Source organism: Bufo gargarizans, chromosome 11, assembly GCF_014858855.1.
Source record: "Bufo gargarizans isolate SCDJY-AF-19 chromosome 11, ASM1485885v1, whole genome shotgun sequence".
In the NCBI taxonomy this organism is placed as follows: Eukaryota; Metazoa; Chordata; class Amphibia; order Anura; family Bufonidae; genus Bufo; species Bufo gargarizans.
In genome coordinates this window covers 84803123-84827810 of record NC_058090.1, presented here as the reverse complement: position 1 = coordinate 84827810, position 24688 = coordinate 84803123, and the positions used below count along the sequence as shown (strand labels likewise).

The following is a 24688-nucleotide window of genomic DNA, read 5'->3' as shown; positions in this document are numbered from 1 at the left end:
ATAGGGGTGCCCCCTCGCTCCCCCCCCTCTGTACTATATGGGGTGCCCCCTCTCTCCCCCCCCCTCTGTACTGATATAGGGGCCCCCTCTCTCCCCCCCCCCTGCTGTACTGATATAGGGGTGCCCCCTCTCTCTCCCCCCCTCATCTGATATAGGGGTGCCCCCTCTCTCCCCCCCTCTGTACTGATATAGGGGTGCCCCCTCTCTCTCCCCCCTCTGTACTGATATAGGGGTGCCCCCTCTCTCTCCCCCCCTCTGTACTGATATAGGGGTGCCCCCTCTCCCCCCCCCTCTGTACTGATATAGGGGTGCCCCCTCTCTCCCCCCCCCTCTGTACTGATATGGGGGTGCCCCCTCTCTCCCTCTGTACTGATATGGGGGTGCCCCCTCTCTCCCTCTGTACTGATATGGGGGTGCCCCCTCTCTCCCTCTGTACTGATATGGGGGTGCCCCCCTCCCCCCCCCCTCTGTACTGATATGGGGGTGCCCCTCCCCCCTCTGTACTGATATGGGGGTGCCCCCTCCCTCCCCTCTGTACTGATATAGGGGTGCCCCCTCCCTCCCCTCTGTACTGATATGGGGGTGCCCCCTCCCCCCCTCTGTACTGATATGGGGGTGCCCCCTCCCCCCCTCTGTACTGATATGGGGGTGCCCCCTCCCCCCCCTCTGTACTGATATGGGGGTGCCCCCTCTCTCCACCCCCCCTCTGTACTGATATGGGGGTGCCCCTCCCTCTGTACTGGTGTATGGGGTGCCTCCCTCTGTACTGATATAGGGGTGCCCTCCCCCCTCTCTGTACTGGTATATGGGGGCGCCCCTCCCTCTGTACTGGTGTATGGGGTGCCTCCCTCTGTACTGATATAGGGGTGCCCTCCCCCCTCTCTGTACTGGTATATGGGGGCGCCCCTCCCTCTGTACTGGTATATGGGGGCGCCCCTCCCTCTGTACTGGTGTATGGGGTGCCTCCCTCTGTACTGATATAGGGGTGCCCCCTCCCCCCTCTCTGTACTGGTATATGGGGGTGCCCCCTCTTCCCCCTCCCTCTGTACTGGTATATGGGGGTGCCCCCTCTTCCCCCTCCCTCTGTACTGGTATATGGGGGTGCCCCCTCTTCCCCCTCCCTCTGTACTGGTATATGGGGGTGCCCCCCTCTTCCCCCCTCCCTCTGTACTGGTATAATGGGGGGTGCCCCCTCTTCCCCCTCCCTCTGTACTGGTATATGGGGGGTGCCCCCTCTTCCCCCTCCCTCTGTACTGGTATATGGGGGGTGCCCCCTCTTCCCCCTCCCTCTGTACTGGTATATGGGGGGCGCCCCTCCCTCTGTACTGGTATATGGGGGTGCCCCCTCTTCCCCCTCCCTCTGTACTGGTATATGGGGGCGCCCCTCCCTCTGTACTGGTATATGGGGGTTCCCCCTCCCTCTGTACTGGTATATGTATTAGATGGATGCCCCTGTGATTATCTTGGATAAGGCCCCCTGCACACGGCCGTGTTTCACAGCCGTGTGCGGGCCGTGGAACCGCGGCCTGGATCCCTCCTGAGAGCAGGAGCGCACGGCGTCACTGGTTGCTATGACGCCGTGCGCTCCCTGCTGCCGGCACAGTACAGTAATACACTGGTATAGATCATACCAGTGTATTACTGTATTGCGGCGGCAGCAGGGGGCGCACGGCGTCATAGCAACCAGTGACGCCGTGCGCTCCTGCTCTCAGGAGGGATCCAGGCCGCGGTTCCACGGCCCGCACACGGCTGTGAACAACGGCCGTGTGCAGGGGGCCTAACAGCTGGGAGACAGTCAGCATGGTGGCCTGATTTGACCCCTCCTCTCCTCTCTGCAGGTTTCGTCCTCATCATGTCGTTCAGCGGAGAAATGGCTGAAGGAAAAACGGATCTGACGAATGGTGAGTGGAGGACGGGCGGGGGATCCTCTCGTGGGGGATGAGACCTTTCCCCAGAGTTTCCCTTTTATTCAGTACATTGACGTCTAGTAGAAGAGCGCCACCTGTTGGTGATGAAGATATAAACTATACTGCGTGCATTATAAAGGAGGCCTCCACCCAAATTCTAATATTCCCTTAGTACATTGCTTAGAACTTGGATCTGCTATGGAGGGGGCCATGGAGCTGGAGGACCCCCGTACGTGACAGAGTCTTACGGTATTTATTTCCTCTGACTCTGCAGGTAGTTTGTCCAGCAGCCCCGAGGACATGTCCGGAGCAGATGAAGGCCGGGAGAACTCCTCTGGGATTGAGGTGGAGGCGTCAGACATGAGCCTGAGCCTCACCGGTGACGAGACCGGCACCAACCGCGCCGAGAGCGGAGACAGCTCCGAGAGTTCTGGAGAGGACAGCATGGACGACACCGGCCACTACTCCATTAACGACGAGAACCGGGGCATCAACCGAACCCACTCCGAGGACGATGAAGAGGAGGACGTAGAAGAGGAGGAGGACCTGGTTATCAACCGAACCCACGATCTAGACGAAGAAGAGGACGACGAAGAAGACGAGGCGACCCGGCTGCGGCTGAGAGCCCAGCGCAAGCGGGCCAACCATGAGCAGGACTCCTCTGACGACGAGGAAGCCTTAGAAGACTGGGTGCTGTCCGAGAAAACTCCCCTCCCCCGACCGCGATGGAAGGCGATACGCGCCCTGAGGCAGCGGGAACTAGGGAGTAGCAGACGCTTCATCTACGACGCCTGCGGAGCCCGAGGCTTCGTACAGAGGTTCAGACTACTGCACGGCCTGGAGGGTCACCTGGGGTGCGTCAACACCCTGCACTTCAACCAGCGGGGGACGTGGCTGGCCAGCGGGAGCGACGACCTCAAGGTGGTGGTGTGGGACTGGGTGAAGAGGAAGCCTGTGCTGGAGTTCGAGAGTGGTCACAAGAGCAACGTGTTTCAGGTACTTCCACCTAGGGGGCAGTATTATAGCGGATATATTCCTGTACATAGGAGGCAGTATTATAGCGGATATATTCCTGTACATAGGAGGCAGTATTATAGTAGTTATATTCTTGTACATAGGAGGCAGTATTATAGTAGTTATATTCTTGTACATAGGGGCAGTATTATAGTAGTTATATTCTTGTACATAGGGGCAGTATTATAGTAGTTATATTCTTGTACATAGGGGGCAGTATTATAGCAGTTATATTCCTGTACATAGGAGCAGTATTATAGTAGTTATATTCTTGTACATAGGAGGCAGTATTATAGTAGTTATATTCTTGTACATAGGAGGCAGTATTATAGTAGGTATATTCTTGTACATAGGAGGCAGTATTATAGTAGTTATATTCTTGTACATAGGAGCAGTATTATAGTAGTTATATTCTTGTACATAGGAGCAGTATTATAGTAGTTATACTCTTGTACATAGGAGGCAGTATTATAGTAGTTATATTCTTGTACATAGGAGCAGTATTATAGTAGTTATATTCCTGTACATAGGAGGCAGTATTATAGTAGTTATATTCTTGTACATAGGAGGCAGTATTATAGTAGTTATATTCTTGTACATAGGAGCAGTATTATAGTAGTTATATTCTGTACATAGGAGGCAGTATTATAGTAGTTATATTCTTGTACATAGGAGGCAGTATTATAGTAGTTATATTCTTGTACATAGGAGCAGTATTATAGTAGTTATATTCTTGTACATAGGAGGCAGTATTATAGTAGTTATATTCTTGTACATAGGAGCAGTATTATAGTAGTTATATTCTTGTACATAGGAGCAGTATTATAGTAGTTATATTCCTGTACATAGGAGCAGTATTATAGTAGTTATATTCTTGTATATAGGAGCAGTATTATAGTAGTTATATTCTTGTACATATGGGGCAGTATTATAGTAGTTATATTCTTGTACATAGGGGCAGTATTATAGTAGTTATATTCTTGTACATAGGAGCAGTATTATAGTAGTTATATTCCTGTACATAGGAGCAGTATTATAGTAGTTATATTCTTGTACATAGGAGCAGTATTATAGTAGTTATATTCTTGTACATAGGAGCAGTATTATAGTAGTTATATTCTTGTACATAGGAGCAGTATTATAGTAGTTATATTCCTGTACATAGGAGCAGTATTATAGTAGTTATATTCTTGTACATAGGAGGCAGTATTATAGTAGTTATATTCTTGTACATAGGAGCAGTATTATAGTAGTTATATTCTTGTACATAGGAGCTGTATTATAGTAGTTATATTCTTGTACATAGGAGCAGTATTATAGTAGTTATATTCTTCTACAGAGGAGCGGTATTATAGTAGTTATATTCTTGTACATAGGGGCAGTATTATAGTAGTTATATTCTTGTACATAGGAGGCAGTATTATAGTAGTTATATTCTTGTACATAGGAGCAGTATTATAGTAGTTATATTCTTGTACATAGGGGCAGTATTATAGTAGTTATATTCTTGTACATAGGAGCAGTATTATAGTAGTTATATTCTTGTACATAGGAGGCAGTATTATAGTAGTTATACCAGGGCTCGACAATTTGCCCTCACATGGCTTTCCCCCGGTAATCCGGGGCGCTCCCGGCACTCCGCCGCCTCTACGTGGACTTCTTGGACAGTCTGGAAGGGAAGGAGTTACCCGGTTCCGCCCCGCCCGCTCACTGGATGCTGCTCAAGACATCATCTTCACTAGTGGGCGTTCCTTCTTCCTGGCTGTAGCTCTGTCCAATCGCAGCGGAGGGAGAAGGAACGCCCACTATAGAAGCTGATGTCTCCTCCCCATTGCTCTGATAGTAATTAGCATACGGAGCAGGAGACAGTAATGGGGCACAGTGGGCGAACGGAGCAGGGCCCAGGAATAATAGTAAGTGCTGGGACATCTCTGGGCGCCGCTCTGTGTAGCCTAATACTTAAGAAGTATTTAACACATAATACAGGAGGCAGGCGCCGTCACGCTGCCTCTGACAGGGAGCTGCGATCAACTGCTGCTGATCTGCTGCCAGTACCCACCTCCTGTATTAAGGGTTAATTATCATTGGTGGCGCAGTGCGACTGCCCCTCTCAACCTCCCAGTATTAAAATCATTGGATGCAGTGGCCACAGGCGCCCCCCTTATTGTTATATTCATTGGATGCAGTGGCCACAGGATCCCCTTCCCTCCTCTTCATTGGTGGCAGTGGCAGGTCCGATCGGAGCCCCAGCAGTGTAATCCCGGGGCTCCGATCGGTTACCATGGCAGCCAGGACACTACTGAACCCCTCCATGGTAAGCTCCCTGCTGCCGTGTGCACAAAGCCCAGGGCAGCAGGGAGAGTGTAAGATCCTATTCACTGTAATAGATCTCTATCAGGGGGGATAGGACAAGGGTTCTAGCCCTAAGGGGTGAATAGTTATTAAATAGAAAGGAAAAAGAAATAAAAAATTTTTATAAATCCCCCCCCTTTCCCAATTTCACATATAAAATATATAAACAATAAATAAACATATTACACACTGCCGCTGTATATGTGTGCGCGGTACTGTACGCTGCCGCTGTATATGTGTGTGCGGTTCTGTACGCTGCCGCTGTATATGTGTGCGCGGTACTGTACGCTGCCGCTGTATGTGTGTGCGCGGTACTGTACGCTGCCGCTGTATGTGTGTGCGCGGTACTGTACGCTGCCGCTGTATATGTGTGTGCGGTTCTGTACGCTGCCGCTGTATGTGTGCGCGGTACTGTACGCTGCCGCTGTATATGTGTGCGCGGTACTGTACGCTGCCGCTGTATGTGTGTGTGCGGTTCTGTACGCTGCCGCTGTATGTGTGTGCGGTTCTGTACACTGCCGCTGTATATGTGTGCGCAGTACTGTACGCTGCCGCTGTATGTGTGTGATTCTGTACACTGCCGCTGTATATGTGTGTGTGCGGTTCTGTACACTGCCGCTGTATATGTGTGCGCAGTACTGTACGCTGCCGCTGTATGTGTGCGTGCGGTTCTGTACGCTGCCCTGTTTGTGTGCGCGCGGTACTGTGCGCTGCCGCTGTATGTGTGCGCGCGGTGCTGTACGCTGCCGCTGTATGTGTGCGCGCGGTGCTGTACGCTGCCGCTGTATGTGTGCGCGCGGTGCTGTACGCTGCCGCTGTATGTGTGCGCGCGGTGCTGTACGCTGCCGCTGTATGTGTGCGCGCGGTGCTGTACGCTGCCGCTGTATGTGTGCGCGCGGTGCTGTACGCTGCCGCTGTATGTGTGCGCGCGGTACTGTACGCTGCCGCTGTATGTGTGCGCGCGGTTCTGTATGTGTGCGCGCGGTTCTGTACGCTGCCGCTGTATGTGTGCGCGCGGTGCTGTACGCTGCCGCTGTATGTGTGCGCGCGGTGCTGTACGCTGCCGCTGTATGTGTGCGCGCGGTGCTGTACGCTGCCGCTGTATGTATGCGCGCGGTGCTGTACGCTGCCGCTGTATGTGTGCGCGCGGTGCTGTACGCTGCCGCTGTATGTGTGCGCGCGGTGCTGTACGCTGCCGCTGTATGTGTGCGCGCGGTGCTGTACGCTGCGCTGTATGTGTGCGCGCGGTGCTGTACGCTGCCGCTGTATGTGTGCGCGCGGTGCTGTACGCTGCCGCTGTATGTGTGCGCGCGGTGCTGTACGCTGCCGCTGTATGTGTGCGCGCGGTGCTGTACGCTGCCGCTGTATATGTGTGTGCGGTGCTGTACGCTGCCGCTGTATGTGTTGTTAATGCCCATGTTGTTTGGTCCTAGACTTCTTTATATGTTAATTTAAGAGGTGATATTTTTGTCGCTGAAAATAAGGCCTAACTTTTTTTAGCCGGCTCCTTGATTCCACGGAAACCTGTCAAGCCCTGGGCTATGTAGTATATAGTATGTAGTGTATAGTATGTAGTATACAGTTTTATAGTATATTGTTTTAAATCTAAATGAAGAGGAGACCCCCCCCAGCGACACGCTCGAAACGTGTATTTCAGTCTGTCCCTTTTTTACTTGTTTTTTTAGGCAAAATTCCTTCCCAACAGCGGAGACTCCACACTGGCGATGTGCGCGCGCGATGGGCAGGTCCGCGTCGCTGAACTCTCAGCCATTCAGTGCTGCAAAAACACAAAACGGGTGGCACAGCACAAAGGGGCCTCACATAAGGTGGGTAAATGACGGCCCAGATGATGCCTATGCTTTACACTGAATCTCTGCTCTATTAGGAAGTAGATAAAAACCATATTCATACTTGGCATGTTCCTTGAAAGATTCTTCTAAGGCCTCATGCACACGACCGTTTTTTTGGTCCGCATCTAAGCCGCAGTTTTTGCGCCTGGGATGTGGACCCATTCACTTCAATGGGGCCGTATCCGTTGCTCCGTTCCGCGGTCCCGCAAAAAAATAAATAAGATGTGCTATTCTTGTCCGTTTTGCGGACAAGAATAGTAATTTCTACAATGGGCCACCGTTCCGTTCTGCAAATTGCGCAAGGCACACTGGCGACTTTCAGTTTTTGCGGATCGTGTGCATGAGGCCTTAGACTGGCATTCTGCTCATGAACCAGGAGGCCCAGGATGGGCAGTGTTACGTTTGGCTAGAGATGACACAACCTATGGCTCTGATTTCAGCTCGCCCTTGAACCAGACTCTCCATGCACTTTCCTGTCGGCCGGCGAGGACGCCGTGGTCTTCACCATTGACCTGCGGCAGGATCGGCCGGCCTCGTGAGTACAGCTCTGTCTATACGCCCTCGCTGCCGCTTGTCACTGTCTCCTCCTCACCTGCCATTTCCCCTGTAAAGGCGACTCGTAGTCACCAAGGAGAAGGAGAAGAAGGTCAGCCTGTACACCATCTACGTCAATCCCGCCAACACTTACCAGTTCGCTGTCGGAGGTCGAGACCAGTTTGTTCGGTGAGCCATTATCCAGAACCGGAGGGGCTGGGGGCTGTGAGTGAGGCCCGTTATAGCCCCCAGCTTTCCTGGAGTCATTCACCCTTCTGCCCCTCTCCTAGGATCTACGACCAGCGGAAAATCAACGAGAACGAGAACAATGGCGTCCTGAAGAAGTTCTGTCCTCATCACCTGGTGAGTGCTACCTGGACGCACTTAACCCCTTTACGACCAGTGATCACACATACAGGATAGGAGGTAAATGTGTGATCCCTAGAACGGGGTCTTCGATGAGCCTGGCGCAGCGGTGACGTACTCTGCTCTGTGTGTGCGGGACCACCGCTCCCTTCAGATCGGGGGCTCCCCAGCGATACTACACTTATCACCTATCTTGTAAGTCGCTGCTCTGGGGTCCCCGGGGAATCCATTGATTCAGTTAATCGTGGGGGGTCCCTGTGTGTGACAATGCTGAGGGGTTATTACAAAGGGTTGACAGAAGCCCCCCAAAATCTTCCCTGTGGTCATTGCGGCATTGATGTACAGCTTGGCTGAAAATCTGCCAATGACCAGTAGAGGGGGCACTCTCTCTCACATTCACTGTAGTACTGACCAGTACAGCCAGCAGGGGGCGCCAGGACCCTCCCAGTTATCCGTGTTTCTGTTCTAGGTAACAAGTGATGCAAAAGCAAATATCACCTGCCTGGTGTACAGCCATGATGGGACAGGTGAGTGACGTCCGCCTCTCCCGGATCCTTTTGATTTAAGGGGTGTATATCGTTCACCTTGTGTGGATGCAATAATAAATAAAAAAAAATAGGGTTGCAGAAATGGACGTGCCCTTTAAGGGGTTAAAAAGATGAGGTTCCTGCTGCCTGTGCTGACCCTGGTACAGGAGCCACCACCACTGGTTGGCATATGTGCAGCGGCCATGTTTGTTGGCTCCTCCAGACCAGGATTTTAGAAGAGCGAAACCTGAAGCAGGTTTGTGAATGCAGTCACCTCACCGGACTTTAATGTTCTCCGGTGCGAGGAGTAACGGGCGGTCCCTTCAATACCTGAAGCTGGTGTCACAATGTAGAGAGCGTACTCGGGGAGGCGGGAAAAATACCTTTAATGTTTTTGCAATTTCGCCCCCTATTGGCAGATTAGAAAGTGAGTTGTCATGTAGTACCGCCCCCGAGGAGCCTTTCTAGCTATTCAGGAGAGCAGAGGGGGTCACATGATCCTTTTTAACACGGTGCTGGCTCCTAAAACGGTCCCTATGCATTTATATTAATCCCCTTTGCCCATAGAAGTCGGGGCAGAGAAGGATCGGGCATTTTGCACTTCAACATGTGCAGTCATTTGATTCTCGAGAAGATGAGCTCTCCCCATTCAGAACCCAAGCCCCGATGGTTATAGGGGGGCTGGGAGAAATGGACCAATGCTTAGTCTAAAACGTATGACCTTCTCCTGGGGGGAGATATTGCACCCACTCGCTCCTCGGCACAGGTCATCCTATAGGTTCTTAAATTAAAGGGCTCCTAAAAGTCGAGTCGTCTTCTCATCCGTCTTACTTTTTGGTCTCCAGAGCTCCTTGCCAGCTATAACGATGAAGACATCTACCTGTTCAACTCCTCTCACAGTGACGGGGCGCAGTACATAAAGAGGTACAAGGGCCACCGGAATAACGCCACAGGTGAGGCGCTGTCTTCCGGAACGCTCTTGTAGAGCTGGGAGTTGTAGTGTTCTCATTGGCTTGTATTTTATAATGTGCAGTAACGCTTCTGTCCAGCAGAGGGCGCTGAAGAGCAGAACCCTTCCCAGTGCTGATTATGCCAGCCTTTGTGATTGCTCATTAACCCTCCCCCTGCCGTGCCGTCTGTAGCCGGGTTATGCAATGCTCTGCAGGCGACATCCCCTCACACATCACTTCTTTTTTTTTTTTTTTTCTTTCTCTCTTCTCATTACGACTGCCTTTTGTGAAAATCTGCGCGAGCTCATTAAATATTTCCAGCTAAGTGCTTCTTTTCCGTTTTATGCTAATAATGCCGCCTTGCAAACCTTAACCCTTGCAGTCTGCGTGTCTGCGGAGCTGATCCGGTTGTCCGGGATAGGAAATGCTGGGGGTTGTAGTTTCTTGCACCATAGAGTAGGGTCTGCAGGATGATGCCTGATAAATATGCATATATTTTTTTTCAACTTTTTAGTGAAAGGAGTCAACTTCTACGGGCCAAAGAGCGAGTTTGTGGTGAGCGGCAGCGACTGCGGGCACATCTTCCTGTGGGAGAAGTCTTCCTGTCAGATTGTGCAGTTCATGGACGGTGACAAGGGCGGAGTGGTAAGGAGGAGTACCATACAAGCCAGTGGGATTTTCCAGAAGCAATCCCGATAACTGACTTTTTGTTTCAATGTTGCACACAATTCTCTGCTTGCAGTCATGTAATAGCGACCTTCATGACTGGCTTCCATGGACACACAGCTGCACAGCTCCTTACTAGGCATTTATCAGCCGTGTCTTGTAACGCGTCCATCGCTTGCCCAGAAGCCAGCCACAGGGCTTATTGGGGGAGAGTAGGTTCTTTTCCGCCTTCCCAAAAGTAGGTTCTTTTCCGCCTTCCCGAGAGTCGGTTCTTTTCCGCCTTCCCGAGAGTCGGTTCTTTTCCGCCTTCCCGAGAGTCGGTTCTTTTCCGCCTTCCCGAGAGTCGGTTCTTTTCCGCCTTCCCGAGAGTCGGTTCTTTTCCGCCTTCCCGAGAGTCGGTTCTTTTCCGCCTTCCCGAGAGTCGGTTCTTTTCCGCCTTCCCGAGAGTCGGTTCTTTTCCGCCTTCCCGAGAGTCGGTTCTTTTCCGCCTTCCCGAGAGTCGGTTCTTTTCCGCCTTCCCGAGAGTCGGTTCTTTTCCGCCTTCCCGAGAGTCGGTTCTTTTCCGCCTTCCCGAGCTCCGTAAGGGGAGGAGGGGGGATGCACCTGCTGCTCCTCGCTGTGTATGTCTGTGCTGTGAGAGGGGAGGAGGAGCAGCAGGAAGAGCACACCCACTGATGGTTATTTCACAGGTCTCACCAAGAGAACAGGGGTCCTTTTTAAGGGGTTTATCTCACCTGGAACATTGGTAACCCTAGGTGCTCGTCCCAGAGATGTGACTTTAGAGCGAAGCCCCCAAAGAGAACAAGAGCGCATGCGCCGGCGCCCTCCATTCATTGGCTTAGCGCTGGCTCGGCTATTTCTGGCAGTCCCACAGAAGTGAACTGAGTGGTGGCCATGCTTGCTCAGTGCGCTCTTGTTCTCTCTCTGCGAGCTTTGTTCTAGACCAGGCATGCTCAACCTGCGGCCCTCCCAGCTGTTGCAAAACTACAACTCCCAGCATGCCCGAACAGCCTACAGCAGGGCATTGTGGGAGTTGTAGTTTTACAACAGCTGGAGGGCCGCAGGTTGAGCATGCCTGTCCTAGCGACATGCCGCCAATGTTCCAGGTGAGACAACCCCTTTAATCCCCCTCGCCATCTCGTGGCTATGCCCTCTCTATTCACTCAGGTATTTTCAGTACTCCCATAGAATAGAATGGAAAGAACCGCGCTTGCGCAGCCTCCTGTACCTTCACAACAGCCTCGAGACTGGGGTCGGGGGGACACGCCTATCTGAGCTTTGTGATCTATCAATGTCCGCCTTTACGGAGGTGCGTTCACCGTGCAAGCGCCACATTACCCTATATCCAGGTCTTGCAGGATTGTGGCCGCTCTGACTGATGATAACTCTCGTTTTAAGCTGCAGATAACCCCTTCACTTCCCGCGGGCGCAGCGCGTTCACACGCGGTCATAAATTACACTTGGTGTGGAGAACCCGGCGGCCGTTTGTTCACAGCGCTGCCGCTCCTCAGGGGATCTGTGTCTGGCGCGGCGTTATTTTCCGGATTAGTTTCTTGCTTCGCCTCCAGACAGGTCATTTATCAGAGGAGGGTGCCGAGCTCCGGCCTGTAATCCTATAATTAGTCTAGCTCTGATACCTCCATCTTGTATGTCAGGAGGGGGCACTGCTCTATATGGCTCCTGCAGGAATATACAATGATGGCGCCAGAGGAGCCGGCCCCTGATGTGACGGCGAACTGGAGAGGAGTACGTCTTTCAGTGGGGGGGGACCAAAAAAACCTGGGCTGCATCGTGAAAGATGACTTATTTGTCAAGATCTACTCCCCACATCCCTCTAACCCTAACCTAAATGGTGGCTAATAGGAGGTCACATGAGATGTTCGATGTCTCATCTGTATCATTTTGGGGATGATGGTGGTTATGGTTACTTTGTTATAGTCTAGCCTGAAGATGTGGTTGTTCTAGAGGTTGACCTCATGGTGTCTTCACAGGTGAATTGCTTGGAGCCTCACCCCCACCTGCCCGTCCTGGCAACCAGCGGCCTAGACTACGACGTGAAGATCTGGCTCCCCACGTCCAAGGATCCGACTGAGCTAGACGGCCTGAAAGAGGTGAGTCGGGGACAATCTTCCTTCTCCCCAGATGTCGGCTACAGCACTTGAGGGGTTAACGCCTTCCTCCGAATGTGTGGGCCCCAATTAGTCAGCTCAGCAGTGATCTCATCTCCAATCCATATGGCGCTGTAGTCACCGCTCCAGGGGGATGAGATGCAAAACAGAGTAGCGCAATGTAACCTCGTTCCTTTTGAGGAGGGAGGACATGTACACCCCAGACAGCGGTAATAGTCACACTGCAGGGGGCATTTGGATGACCCCAGATGACAATGTGCACGAGGCCCTTCATGAGCGTTGGACTGTGTGCTGAAGTGTGGAAGATGTGGCTCTACCACCTTTTTGGAGAGTTGCTACAGGCAGTCCCCATCCATTCCTTATAATTCAGCACAGTCCTTGGAGCAGAAATGATCACTAATCCGGCCCTGGGAATGCGGGGTCCGAAGAAAGCTATGTGGGGGATAGTGGCAGAAATAGTTCACCCCTGCCATCTTCTTCCAGGTCATTAAGAAGAATAAGCGGGAGAGGGATGAGGACAGTCTACATCACGCAGACTTGTTTGATAACCACATGCTCTGGTTTCTCATGCACCATCTTCGGCAAAGGGGGCATCGCAGGGTGAGTACCAGATTATCTCCAAAGTTACCGAGCGCAAGAATATACCTACTATAATACTGCCCCTACGTACAAGAATATACCTACTAGAATACTGCTCCTACGTACAAGAATATAACTACTATAATATTGCTCCTACGTACAAGAATATAACTACTATAATACTGCTCCTATGTACAAGAATATAACTACTATAATACTGCTCCAATGTACAAGAATATAACTACTATAATACTGCTCCTATGTACAAGAATATAACTACTATAATACTGCTCCTATGTACAAGAATATAACTACTATAATACTGCTCCTATGTGCAAGAATATAACTACTATAATACTGCCTCCTATGTGCAAGAATATAACTACTATAATACTGCTCCTATGTACAAGTGTATAACTACTATAATACTGCTCCTATGTACAAGAATATAACTACTATAATACTGCTCCTATGTACAGGAATATAACTGCTATAATACTGCCCCTACGTACAAGAATATAACTGCTATAATACTGCTCCTATGTACAAGAATATAACTACTATAATACTGCTCCTATGTACAAGAATATAACTACTATAATACAGCCTCCTATGTACAAGAATATAACTACTATAATACTGCTCCTATGTACAGGAATATAACTGCTATAATACTGCCCCTACGTACAAGAATATAACTGCTATAATACTGCTCCTATGTACAAGAATATAACTACTATAATACTGCCTCCTATGTACAAGAATATAACTGCTATAATACTGCCTCCTATGTACAAGAATATAACTGCTATAATACTGCCTCCTATGTACAAGAATATAACTGCTATAATACTGCCTCCTATGTACAAGAATATAACTACTATAATACTGCTCCTATGTACAGGAATATAACTACTATAATACTGCTCCTATGTACAAGAATATAACTACTATTATACTGCTCCTATGTACAATAATATAACTACTATAATACTGCTCCTATGTACAGGAATATAACTGCTATAATACTGCCCCTACGTACAAGAATATAACTGCTATAATACTGCCTCCTATGTACAAGAATATAACTGCTATAATACTGCCTCCTATGTACAAGAATATAACTGCTATAATACTGCCTCCTATGTACAAGAATATAACTGCTATAATACTGCCTCCTATGTACAAGAATATAACTACTATAATACTGCCTCCTATGTACAAGAATATAACTACTATAATACTGCCTCCTATGTACAAGAATATAACTACTATAATACTGCTAGTATATACAAGAATATAACTACTATAATACTGCCTCCTATGTACAAGAATATAACTACTATAATACTGCCTCCTATGTACAAGAATATAACTACTATAATACTGCCTCCTATGTACAAGAACATAACTACTATAATACTGCCTCCTATGTACAAGAATATAACTACTATAATACTACTCCTATGTACAAGAATATAACTACTATAATACTGCCCCTATGTACAAGAATATAACTACTATAATACTGCCTCCTATGTACAAGAATATAACTACTATAATACTGCTCCTATGTACAAGAATATCACTACTATATTACTGCTCCTATGTACAAGAATATAACTACTATAATACTGCCTCCTATGTACAAGAGTATAACTACTATAATACTGCTCCTATGTACAGGAATATAACTACTATAATACTGCTCCTATGTACAAGAATATAACTACTATAATACTGCCTCCTATGTACGGTAACGTAAGCGGTTCATCACAGCTCAGTGCAGTAAGTTTGTTGTGTATCTTGTAAAAACACTAACACCTGTCCGTTATTTATGGGTAATTATGGCACCGCTCGCTCACGGCGTCTGGATAGATGCTAAGCTGCCAGGGATGTGCCGCACACTGGCGCTAATTGACAGGTTATAATTCCGTTGGACAGATAGGTGAGCTCTAAGCTTGTCACGCTGTGTGGGGTAGTTCCCTCACCAGTTGGAGACCATCGTCCTAATCTGTAGGTGATGAAGCTGCCCCGACCCCCTCCCCTCCTTTCCAGATAATGCGCCCGCCCAAGGTTCACAGCACTCCGCCTGCGCTACTCATCAGTTCCCTTGTGTTGCGCAGAGCGAAGCCTTGGATACTCGATGGCTGTAAATTGCCGGTTGTGTGCTGTAGCTTTTGTTGTTCTCGAGGAGCGCTGCAGGTGCGGAGATGATGCTTTCGTGTCATCGTTCTCCACTGACTCATCTTCTCGGGAAAGGCAAGGAAAAAATACAAAAGTAAAAAATTTCCATTCCTGGATTACTGTGATCGCACCACTAGCAATTAGCATTTTAGCCGAGCCCCTACAGAATACCAGTTTTTTATTTTATTATACTTTTTTACCTTTTTAAATAATCCCTGTCCACGCAGAGGAGAAGAGATCCTGGCCTGAACACAGCCGAAGCCGAGTCCGACGACTCCCCCAGCAGCTCCGACAGTTCTGACGATGATGAAGAGGGTCCCGATCGAGTCCAGTGCATCCCATCATGAGCCTCCTCGTTCGCGTTCTACTTTTTTGACGTGGAACTTCCTCTTCCTCCGCCGAGGGCAGGGAGTACTTTACTAACGGACATTTTTCAGCTTTTTTCAAAGTTCTAGGACTATAGTGTAAGAAGCCACGCTGTTCCTCTTGCGCCCCAGGATTTTTTTATTTTATTTTTTGTTTTCCCTTTTTTTGGAACGGGGCGGACTTTTTTGCTTTTTGCATAACTGCACTTTGGAGATGTGTCAGCTTTAGAGCGAGAAGGGCGAAGGGGGGATCCACACCACAGGACCGGCGTCTATCGCCACTATCCGAACTCCTTCTAGATTGTTTGATTACCAGCAGTTTGAGAGTCTATGGCGCCCCCCCGGAGGAAATCGGGACTGTCGGAATTAAAAAAATAAATAAAAATAATAAAAAAATAAAAATGAAAAACTTAGCGACAGGAGGGAGAGTAAGCATTATTTTTGTATTTTTCTGTTTCTACAAAAAAAAACGGCCACTTGTAGCCAGGTTGTACTCGCCACCCCAAGGTTTCTCGAAGGTTCCTCTTCATTGTGTGTTTTTGAATTTTTTTTTTTTTTTTTTTGATCCTGTTATATTAAGTCAGGTCGTGTGTGGGTTAAAAAAAAAAAAATTTGCATGGGGGGGGAAATTCATAGTTTTTTTGGGGGGGGTCTTTTTGCTTTTTTTTTGTTTGATTCCATCCTTTTGTAGCATATGCCCCTCGAGAGCACCAACGAAGTTCTAGTGAAGTCATCGGCTGACTATTGTTTCGCTCCACCGGGGGGGGGGGGGCGGCTTAGATTGTATTCTGGCTTATTTTGTAAAAATCTACAATGGTAACGTTTGGCTGGTGGGCGCCATGTTGAAAATTCAGGTAGTTCGTTCACGATCAGAAACCTTTCTTTAGTTTGGCGCAGAGCTTTCTCGTCTCGATGCATCTAGCGGGCGGTTCCTCATCAGATCCTTTACTCCCTCGAGTCGATGGTGGGGTTTTTTTTTTTTTTGTTTTTTTTTTTTCCTACCTGGCGGAATACTGTGTATATAATGCGATTGTTTGCACTTTTCAGGTTTTTTTTTTGTTTTATTTTTCTCTACAATTTTCATTAAACCTCTATAAAAAAAAATATATATATAAAATGTAAAAAAAAACCTCCTTTCTCCAACGACAATTTAATGTTCTGGCTGAACCAAACTTGAGGATTGTGAAGCAGTAAATGGCTTTGCTTTATCACTGTTTTATGACTCTATCCAGCTGGATGTTTATGAAGTTGCGAATTAAGTTTAAAGAAATGAATATTATATATTATATAGAAATAAATGCAATAAGAGACGTTCATTCAGCAGTTGCTTGGTTTATTTGAATCGGGGGCGGGGAGTTTATGGGTCGTTTGTGTTTTTCATATGATACTTTTATTATAATTCATTTATTTCCAGCTGGGAATTGTGTTTTGTTTGTTTTTGTCGATGACTGTGTTGCTAGTGACTGTGGCTTCTTATGTTTTACATTATTTTGGTTTCACAGTTCATTAGAGGGGTTATACAGTAATATGATGGCCTATCCTCAGGATAGGCCATCAATATCAGATCAGCGGGGTGTGACACCTGACACCCCCCACTGATCAGCTATTTTGAGCTGCTGTCAGTGCTGTGCTTGGTAATGCAGTTCAGATCCTTTCACTTGAATGGTAGTGAGCTGCTCCTAGTCAAGTGACCGACATACGGTGACGTCGCTGGCCTAGGAAGAGACCTACGTGCTTGCGGAAGGCTTATTGGCAGGATGACTATCTCTTCATTTAAGGCAGTGGAATTTGGGACCTGTGGGCTAAACCCCCCCCCCCCATTAATGCTGATCTATAGGGTTAGAAGCTGTGACAGTTGGGCCTCCTGCCCACGAACGTAGGTGTCCCGTTGCCGTATTGCGAATCCGCAATTTAATAATTTTCTGCTGATTTTTTCTTTAAGAGCTCCAAATCCTTTTTCATAGATGTAGACCTCCCATTCTAGCAGCCACCTCTAGGGGGAGCTATTTTATACTGATAGACATTGCAGCCCTCACTAGGGGAACTTGCTGCATGCGATGTTTGGCTTCAGTGTATAACAGTATGCAGTTCGCTCCAAAGCTCCCCCTAGTGGTGGTTGCAGACAGCCAGAATGTTAATGGCCTTTCTACTAGTCAGAAATTTCCATGTCAACCCAAATGTCCTCTTTATTGGAAGCGCAGAAATGGCCACAACACAAACAAGTTACAATTCAATACAATAAACTTTTATTAGCACAATTATCTGTCATTTATTTTTTTCTTACAATTTCAAAAGAACGCTAAAGCCGAGCTTGGGATTTCTTCACTTTCAATATGCATTTTCTTATATTTCATACATTTTTTATATATTTTTTTTTATTTAAATTGTATTTCTTTTATTATAACAAAGTTTAGCAAACAAGGGACTTTTGATGGAAGGTGTTCCAAGTGGTCAGTGCAATAGGCTGTTACAAGTTGTAGGTTCACATTATATAATCCCCCCCCCCCCCCCCTCCCAATTTATTTTTATAATTGCTGTCATTGTGGAAAGACCGTGAATGACTATGTAAATTAATTCCGAAATTTGGGTATTTTTCATAATTTTTTTTTTTCCTCCACATTTCTGTGTTCTATTAATGGGTTGTCGGGGTTCATCGCTGAACCCGGACATACCCCCATTTTCACCCTGGCATCCCCCCCTGACTTGAGCAGTTGATGCCCTGCGCTAAATCGGCTAAAGCCCACCCATCAGAGCTGGTGACGTCACCGAACACTCTGCCGGGCGGAAGCCAGTTTATGATAAACAAAAGAACGCGATCTAGCGCAGGGCCAGAGCGCATCGGGGCATGAGATGCTCCGATGCTAGCCTCAGGGGGGGCTGCCTGGGTGAAAAGAAGGGTATGTCCAGGTTCAGCTCTGAACCCGGACAACCCCTTTAGGCCGAATGCACACTGACTGCAGGAGCGCACGCTGCCATTGGTTGCTATGACGCCGTGCGCTTCGTGCCGCCGCTGCACTACTGTAATCCACTCGTATATTACTGTAGTGCAGCAGCGGCACGAAGCGCACGGCGTCATAGCAACCAATGGCGCCGTGCGCGCCTGCGCTCGGCAGGAATCCAGGCCGGGACACCACGGACCGCTCACGTCCTTGTGCATTTAGGCTTAAGTGAATAAAATTAGTACAATTAAAATCCTTAAATTGATTAAATAAAAAAAAAGTCTACATTTTTTATTTTTTGGCACATCACAATTTATTAAATTATTATTTTTCAACATTTGGGAGCCATTTTTACTTTTCGCAATGACAGCCATCTAAAAAAATATATATTTTAAATAGATTTTTTGTTTTTCCAAATGTATATATTTTTTTGTTCTCATCCACCGGAGGAATGGATCATGGTTGATACTGGAAGATAGAAAACCCATAACTGAATTCTTTCATCTCAAGTCCTGGAGCTTTGCAATAAATTAACACTAAACAGCAAGAGGAACACGTAGTATATTTCATATACATATATGTATAGTATATATGTACACACAGTTAACACGGTCTGAGCGTTGGATGCTGGGAAAGAGCAAATCGGACGATATTAAGACCAAACATGTTAAAAAATTCTAACACTAAAAGGGAGGAAAGACTTAAAATGTGGTGTGTGACCATCTTTTAATCTTAAGGTCATTGTTTTTTGTTTGTTTTTTAACTTTTCTCATATGGCTTTTTCCATAGGCAGCGATCATATCGTGAATGGAAATTGCTGTTTAAAACTTTATATATTTTTTTAATTTTTGTAAATTTTTTTAATTCATAAAAGTTTCAGATAATCAAGGACACTTGTACGATATATATATATATATAAAATATATATATGTCTACTTTTAGCTTTATCTGTTTCATACGCTCGGTCTTTGACTTGATTGTACGTTCGGATGTGTGCCTTTATAGCGGGAGTGGATGTCGTCGGCATTTCTTTCAGGAACGGTACGGGCATCCTCCGACCAGTGCCAGGCAGGTGCAATTTTTACTCAATTAGGCCTCATGCACACGACCGTTTTTTTTTTTAAGGTCCGCAAAAACTGGATCCGTGTCCGTTTTTTCGTCCGTGGGTCTTCCTTGTTTTTTGGAGGATCCACGGACATGAAAAATGAAAAAAAAAATCTAAGTCAAGTTTGCCATTGAAATGATAGGAAAAAACGGACACTGATGCCAATCTTGTGTGCATCCGTGTTTTTTCACAGACCCATTGACTTGAATGGGTCCATGAACCGTTGGACGTGAAAAAAATAGGACAGGTCATATTTTTTTCACGGCCAGGAAACACGGATCACGGATGCGGCTGCCAAACGGTGCATTTTCCGATTTTTGGAAAGTCAATGGGTCCATGAAAAAAAACGGCACAACGGCCACGAATGCACTCAACGGTCGTGTGCATGAGGCCTTACCCTATTTTTTTTAATGGGACCAATGGGCGTTGAGGGAAGATCAAGGCAATCTGAGTAAGGGTGCTGTATGCTTGTCTAGACGGGTGGCCCATTGGAATTATTGTCATTCGGGGGTCCACTTTATCCTGGAGCCAACCCTGTCAATGGAAAATTATATAATTTTTTTTAAATTTTTTATTTTTAAAAGGAGTTATCCGGGGTCGTAATATTGATCACAGAACAACAGGCTGCATGAGGTCACGCTCATCGGTCACATGACTTTGGCGTAGTAGCTCAATACCGTTCAAGTAAAAAGAACTGAGCTGCAATACCAAGCACCGCCACTATCCAGTGGATGGCACTGTGCCTGGTGATCTACGAAGAAGCTAGAGCCCTGCTTTTCTCAAACAGCTGCTTGGCAGACCCCCGCCGATCTCATATCGATGTCCTATCTTGAGAAAAGTCTATCAATGTGAAAATCCCAGAAAACCAGTTTAATGACTAGAGGTCTTAGATAGCTGTCGGTGGACGACTATTCTTCCCGAACCCCCCCCCCCCCCCCACCCATTACACATGTATGCTGCGCTTAGCCAATAGGCAAAGGGACAGTAAGTCGCTATAAATCAAACCGCACTTTATTTCCCACAAGGATAGGGCATGATCCAACAATGATAGCCCATCGTTTCTACTACATTTGCTGTCGGGGGAGAGAGTCGGGGACACCCACGTACGTGTTACATTGCTGGCAGTTGACTCGTCTAATAAAGGAATGCTGGCTATTTTTCATTTCTTCAGTCTGACTTCTAGGGATGGGAAGACGTTGTCCAGGGCTGGGCGCTAAAGAGTGGATTGAGAGGTAGTCTGCGATTAGACCAGGGCCTCTCTTTTCCATGGGTTAGGACTGGGATTGCTGCCCATCCCCATTCAGGTGAATGAGGCTGGGATTCAATACCGGAAACGGTGAACACCCCCTTTAAGTATGATCCTGGCAGGGGTGTCTCTTTAATACTGTCAAAGTGAAGAGGTATTGGCTGTGTATAAAGATGGCTAGAATATTTGTTCTTCCTTCCTATGGCTGCCAGTCATTTCTCCATAAGCCTATTCTATCTAATGTCTATGTCCACCCTGAGAACTTGGAGAAGTTTGAGCAATATCTCACACCCTCACGCAATAGGGGAGATTTATCAAAACTGCTGTGAAGGAAATCTGGCTTAGTTGCCCCCCTAACAACCTATCGGATTCCAACTTCCATTCTCTGGAGCTAGCTAAGCCAGTGTTCCTCGACCAAATGTCTCTACTAAGCTCTGGGTTTCGTTTTCAGGCCTTGCTTACGGCTCGTGTATAAAACGACATCCTTGACCTCTGTTACTCATATCACACGAAATTCACAACCCCGACCCACAGGGAGTTCATCATTCCTTCATCCCAACTGGAAATCCCCTTCGTTAAGCCGTGATTATACCGCGGTTTAGTGCGTTGTATAAAATGATTTTACGACCTTGAATTGTCAAGCGTTATCCTTGACAAAGCCCCTTCCCTACTTACAAAGTCATCTGATACTATGTGATGAACTATCGCATATTCGCGCTAATGTGTTAGAGCTTTTTTTTATGATGATGTTGTCTTTTAAAAGCAAAATCTTTTAATACCTTAAAATCTTTTTCTTGCCAAAGGACTTTTTGTTTCACTTTCCTTTAGAATTTCTACAACAGGTTCTAAATAAACATCCCGGACGAGCCCCCAAATTTTATAGTCTTCGTGTTTAGTAGAATTGTGGACTTTACTTCATATATGTTTTTTTGGTAGCTATACTATTGGCCACTTTAGAAACAAAACGATAAAAACAGTCTGCAGTCTATCGGTTTGGAAGGCACAGTTGTAAGTGATGGGTAGGCGCATATTTTACAAAAATATATATTTGTTTATGGCAATTGTGGCTTTTCACCTTTTGTGTGGTCGATGAAAATGTTGTACGACTATCCAATACATTATTTAAATTTGTCCTTGGGCCTAAAGAATATAACATTTCAAATTTTTGAGATTATTTCCTTATCACCATGATGGGTCTATCCTCAACTTTCCATTTGCCTCCAGTTGACTGTTTAAAAAACAATCACATTGAGACGCCAATGTTCTCCAACTCTTCCTCCTGACTACCATTACACATGCAGGCTCCATTTGGCCAAGCATGCACATGTTTTCAATGGAAAGAGAGGAGATAGCCGATACTGGTGACTTATATTCTCCGGCATTGAAGACACTTCTTCCACGCGACATCCTCTTTCATGGGAGAGTTCCCCATACACAAAAAAAATTGTTGGCTAGTTTGGCCAAAATTGTCAAGTTCTGTCGATAATCAAATGTGTTTGGGTGTCGTCCGGGTTCAGAGCTGAACCCGGTCATACCTCCATTTTTACCCAGGCAGCCCCCCTGACTTGAGTATCTGAGCAGTTCATGCTCCGATGCTCTCCTTTGCCCTGCGCTAAATCGCACAGGGCAAAGGCATTTTTTGGAGATCCGGTGACTCTCCATCGGGCTGCTGGAAGCCCGGTGACGATTTAGCGCAGGGCAAGGGAGCGCATCGGAGCATGAGACGCTCCGATGCTAGCCTCAGGGGGGCTGCCTGGGTGAAAATAAGGGTAGCTGAACCCGGACAACCCCTTTAATTCTGTTGGGCTTAGTTTATGTTGTATATGCCTATGTTAGTGAAATGGGCAGAAAGGTAAGAGGGGACACATCTGTATACAGTTTTCTGCGCTAACAGTCAAAATGGTAGAGATTTTGTTTTCTCTCTTTGACAGAGCAATGGTCACCACAACACTCAAGAATTACACGTTATAAATATCCAGTCATCACATAAAATATAATCTTCTTTCAATTCAATATGGGGAACATTTCCTACAGTCTGAGTATCTACTGTGGCTGAGTGATGTTTTTGTTTGGCTTATACATTTAAAGGGGTTCTACGGGAATGATTCAAAATGGCCGCCAGCAACCTGTGAGCAAGACTGGTTTCCTCCACGGGCAGAGCTGCCTCTGGCACTTGCATATTCTACACTAGGGGTAGGCAACCTCCGGCAGTCCAGCTGTTGTAAAACTACAACTCCCAGCGTGCATACTTGCTTCTGCTCTTCTAAGAACTCTCATAGAAATGAATAGAGCATGCTGGGAACTGTAGTTTCACAACAGCTGGAGTGCCGAAGGTTGCTGATCCCTGTGCTGCACATTGGTGAGTGTTCCTGTCAGGCTGCTCAGCCATGATGACATATTGTAGGCAGGATTACATCATTGTAAAACAGTGTAGGCAGTTCTGCAGCTGGAGACCCCAATCCTACTTACATTCTTGGACAGTTGGCTGGTAAACGGTCTATTTCGTAACGTTGCCTTGGCTCGTTGATCTAGGTAGTTTATGTTGGGGGGGGGGAAACATTTTTTTCCCCCTTGCTCGTGGGGGTATAGCAGGGATCAGCAACCTCCGGCACTCCAGATGTTCTGAAACTACAACTCCCAGAATGCTCTATTAACATCTAAGGGACTTGTCAGAACAGCCGACCATGTTGGCATGCTGGGAGTTGTAGTTTCAGCTCTAGGGGGTGACGTAAAAAAACCCAAAAATTCCAGTAAGACGCACAGCACAGAACGACGACATACACTCCCTCCCAGCAGTTTGAAAAAAAAATCGGTGATAGCACAAAGTTCTTCTCGCCCTTGGCAAAGATGAGTGATAACAGAAAACAATAGGAGTGGGTGATTGGCTCCGGATTGAACAATAATAATTAAAAAAATATATATTTTCTGTTTCTCCGCATTTGGCGGCGCGTGACTGTCAGCGGAGCTGCTATCATTACAATCAGTGATGCTTGTGTGGTTAAGAGCTTTCCCATCGATGTGGGGGGAGGGGTCGTTACAATATTCGGAGGCTGATAAGAGAATATAATCAACTCATAGGATGGCTACGTGCACACGACCGTTGTGTGTTTTGCGGTCCGCAAATCATGGATGGCGTCCGTGCGCGTTGTGCAATTTGCGGAACGGCACGGACAGCCTTTAATAGAACTGCCTATTCTTGGCTGCAAAGCGCGGACGAGAATAGGACATGTTATTTATTTTTATTTTTTTGCGGGGCCATTGAAGTGAAAGGGTCCGCACCTGAGCCGCCAGAACTGCGGCCGTGTGCATGAGGCCTATCAATGCTGCCCAAATGGCGCAAATTGGCTTTTTTTAGGCGGGTGAGCGGGATTTTATATGGGAGAAATGGATGGACCTACCATACCTTGGACACGGGCAGCAGAAGCCAACATTACCTTTACCTTTCCTATTTTTTGGGTTGGGTGGGCACCATTCCTTTATCAGTATTGGGGGGGTATCAAGCACTTTGGTGATCCAGGGCTAGCTTCAGCTACATGATAAAAGTTTCGGAGTATTGGTTCTCAACGAAGGGATGCACTTGGCTTGTGGAGACTGATACATATGCAATGCTCCATGGGAAAAAAAGTATGCAAATGAGCTCTCCTTTAGAAGGACAAACTTTAAGAGGAGACACTTTTTCTTCCTTCTAGAGGATAGCTAATTTGCATAATCGCTAACGGCCACACTGCCACCTACAGGCCGTAACGTGCATTTTCTTCTATTCCTGTAAATCTTTTTATTTCACTTTTAAGAAGATGATGTCATCGACTTTCAAGCAATTCGATGACATTTTAACAAGTTGGAAATAATTAAAACACATTGTTCTCTCTAATGCGTTGCGGTCCCTGGAGGCTCGGGATAGGCGTCGCTTTCATTCCATTTTTCGCTATGTTCCTTTTTTCTTTTGCTCACGTACTTTTCGTCTCTAACATT

General features: G+C 47.0%; 1 protein-coding gene across 1 annotated transcript; it reads left to right on the top strand.

Annotated features, from left to right (window-relative positions):
* The first annotated feature begins 1785 nt into the window (after positions 1-1785).
* Positions 1786-16746, top strand: DCAF8 (DDB1 and CUL4 associated factor 8). Its single transcript, XM_044272340.1, has 12 exons — positions 1786-1901; positions 2182-2903; positions 6959-7099; positions 7564-7658; positions 7736-7846; positions 7948-8020; positions 8493-8550; positions 9396-9503; positions 10015-10145; positions 12158-12277; positions 12779-12895; positions 15289-16746. The coding sequence occupies exons 1-12, from the start codon at positions 1853-1855 to the stop codon at positions 15406-15408; spliced, it is 1845 nt and encodes a 614-aa protein (XP_044128275.1). The 5' UTR covers positions 1786-1852; the 3' UTR covers positions 15409-16746.
* Positions 16747-24688: the final 7942 nt, after the last annotated feature.

What these genes read in the sequence shown, in the direction of transcription:
- DCAF8 (XM_044272340.1), top strand. Translation starts at nt 1,853, where the DNA reads ATGTCGTTCAGCGGAGAAATGGCTGAAGGAAAAACGGATCTGACGAAT. An exon ending in AAAAACGGATCTGACGAATG is followed by an intron (nt 1,902 to 2,181) that starts GTGAGTGGAGGA and finishes CTGACTCTGCAG; the next exon opens with GTAGTTTGTCCAGCAGCCCC. An exon ending in GGCAAAGGGGGCATCGCAGG is followed by an intron (nt 12,896 to 15,288) that starts GTGAGTACCAGA and finishes CTGTCCACGCAG; the next exon opens with AGGAGAAGAGATCCTGGCCT.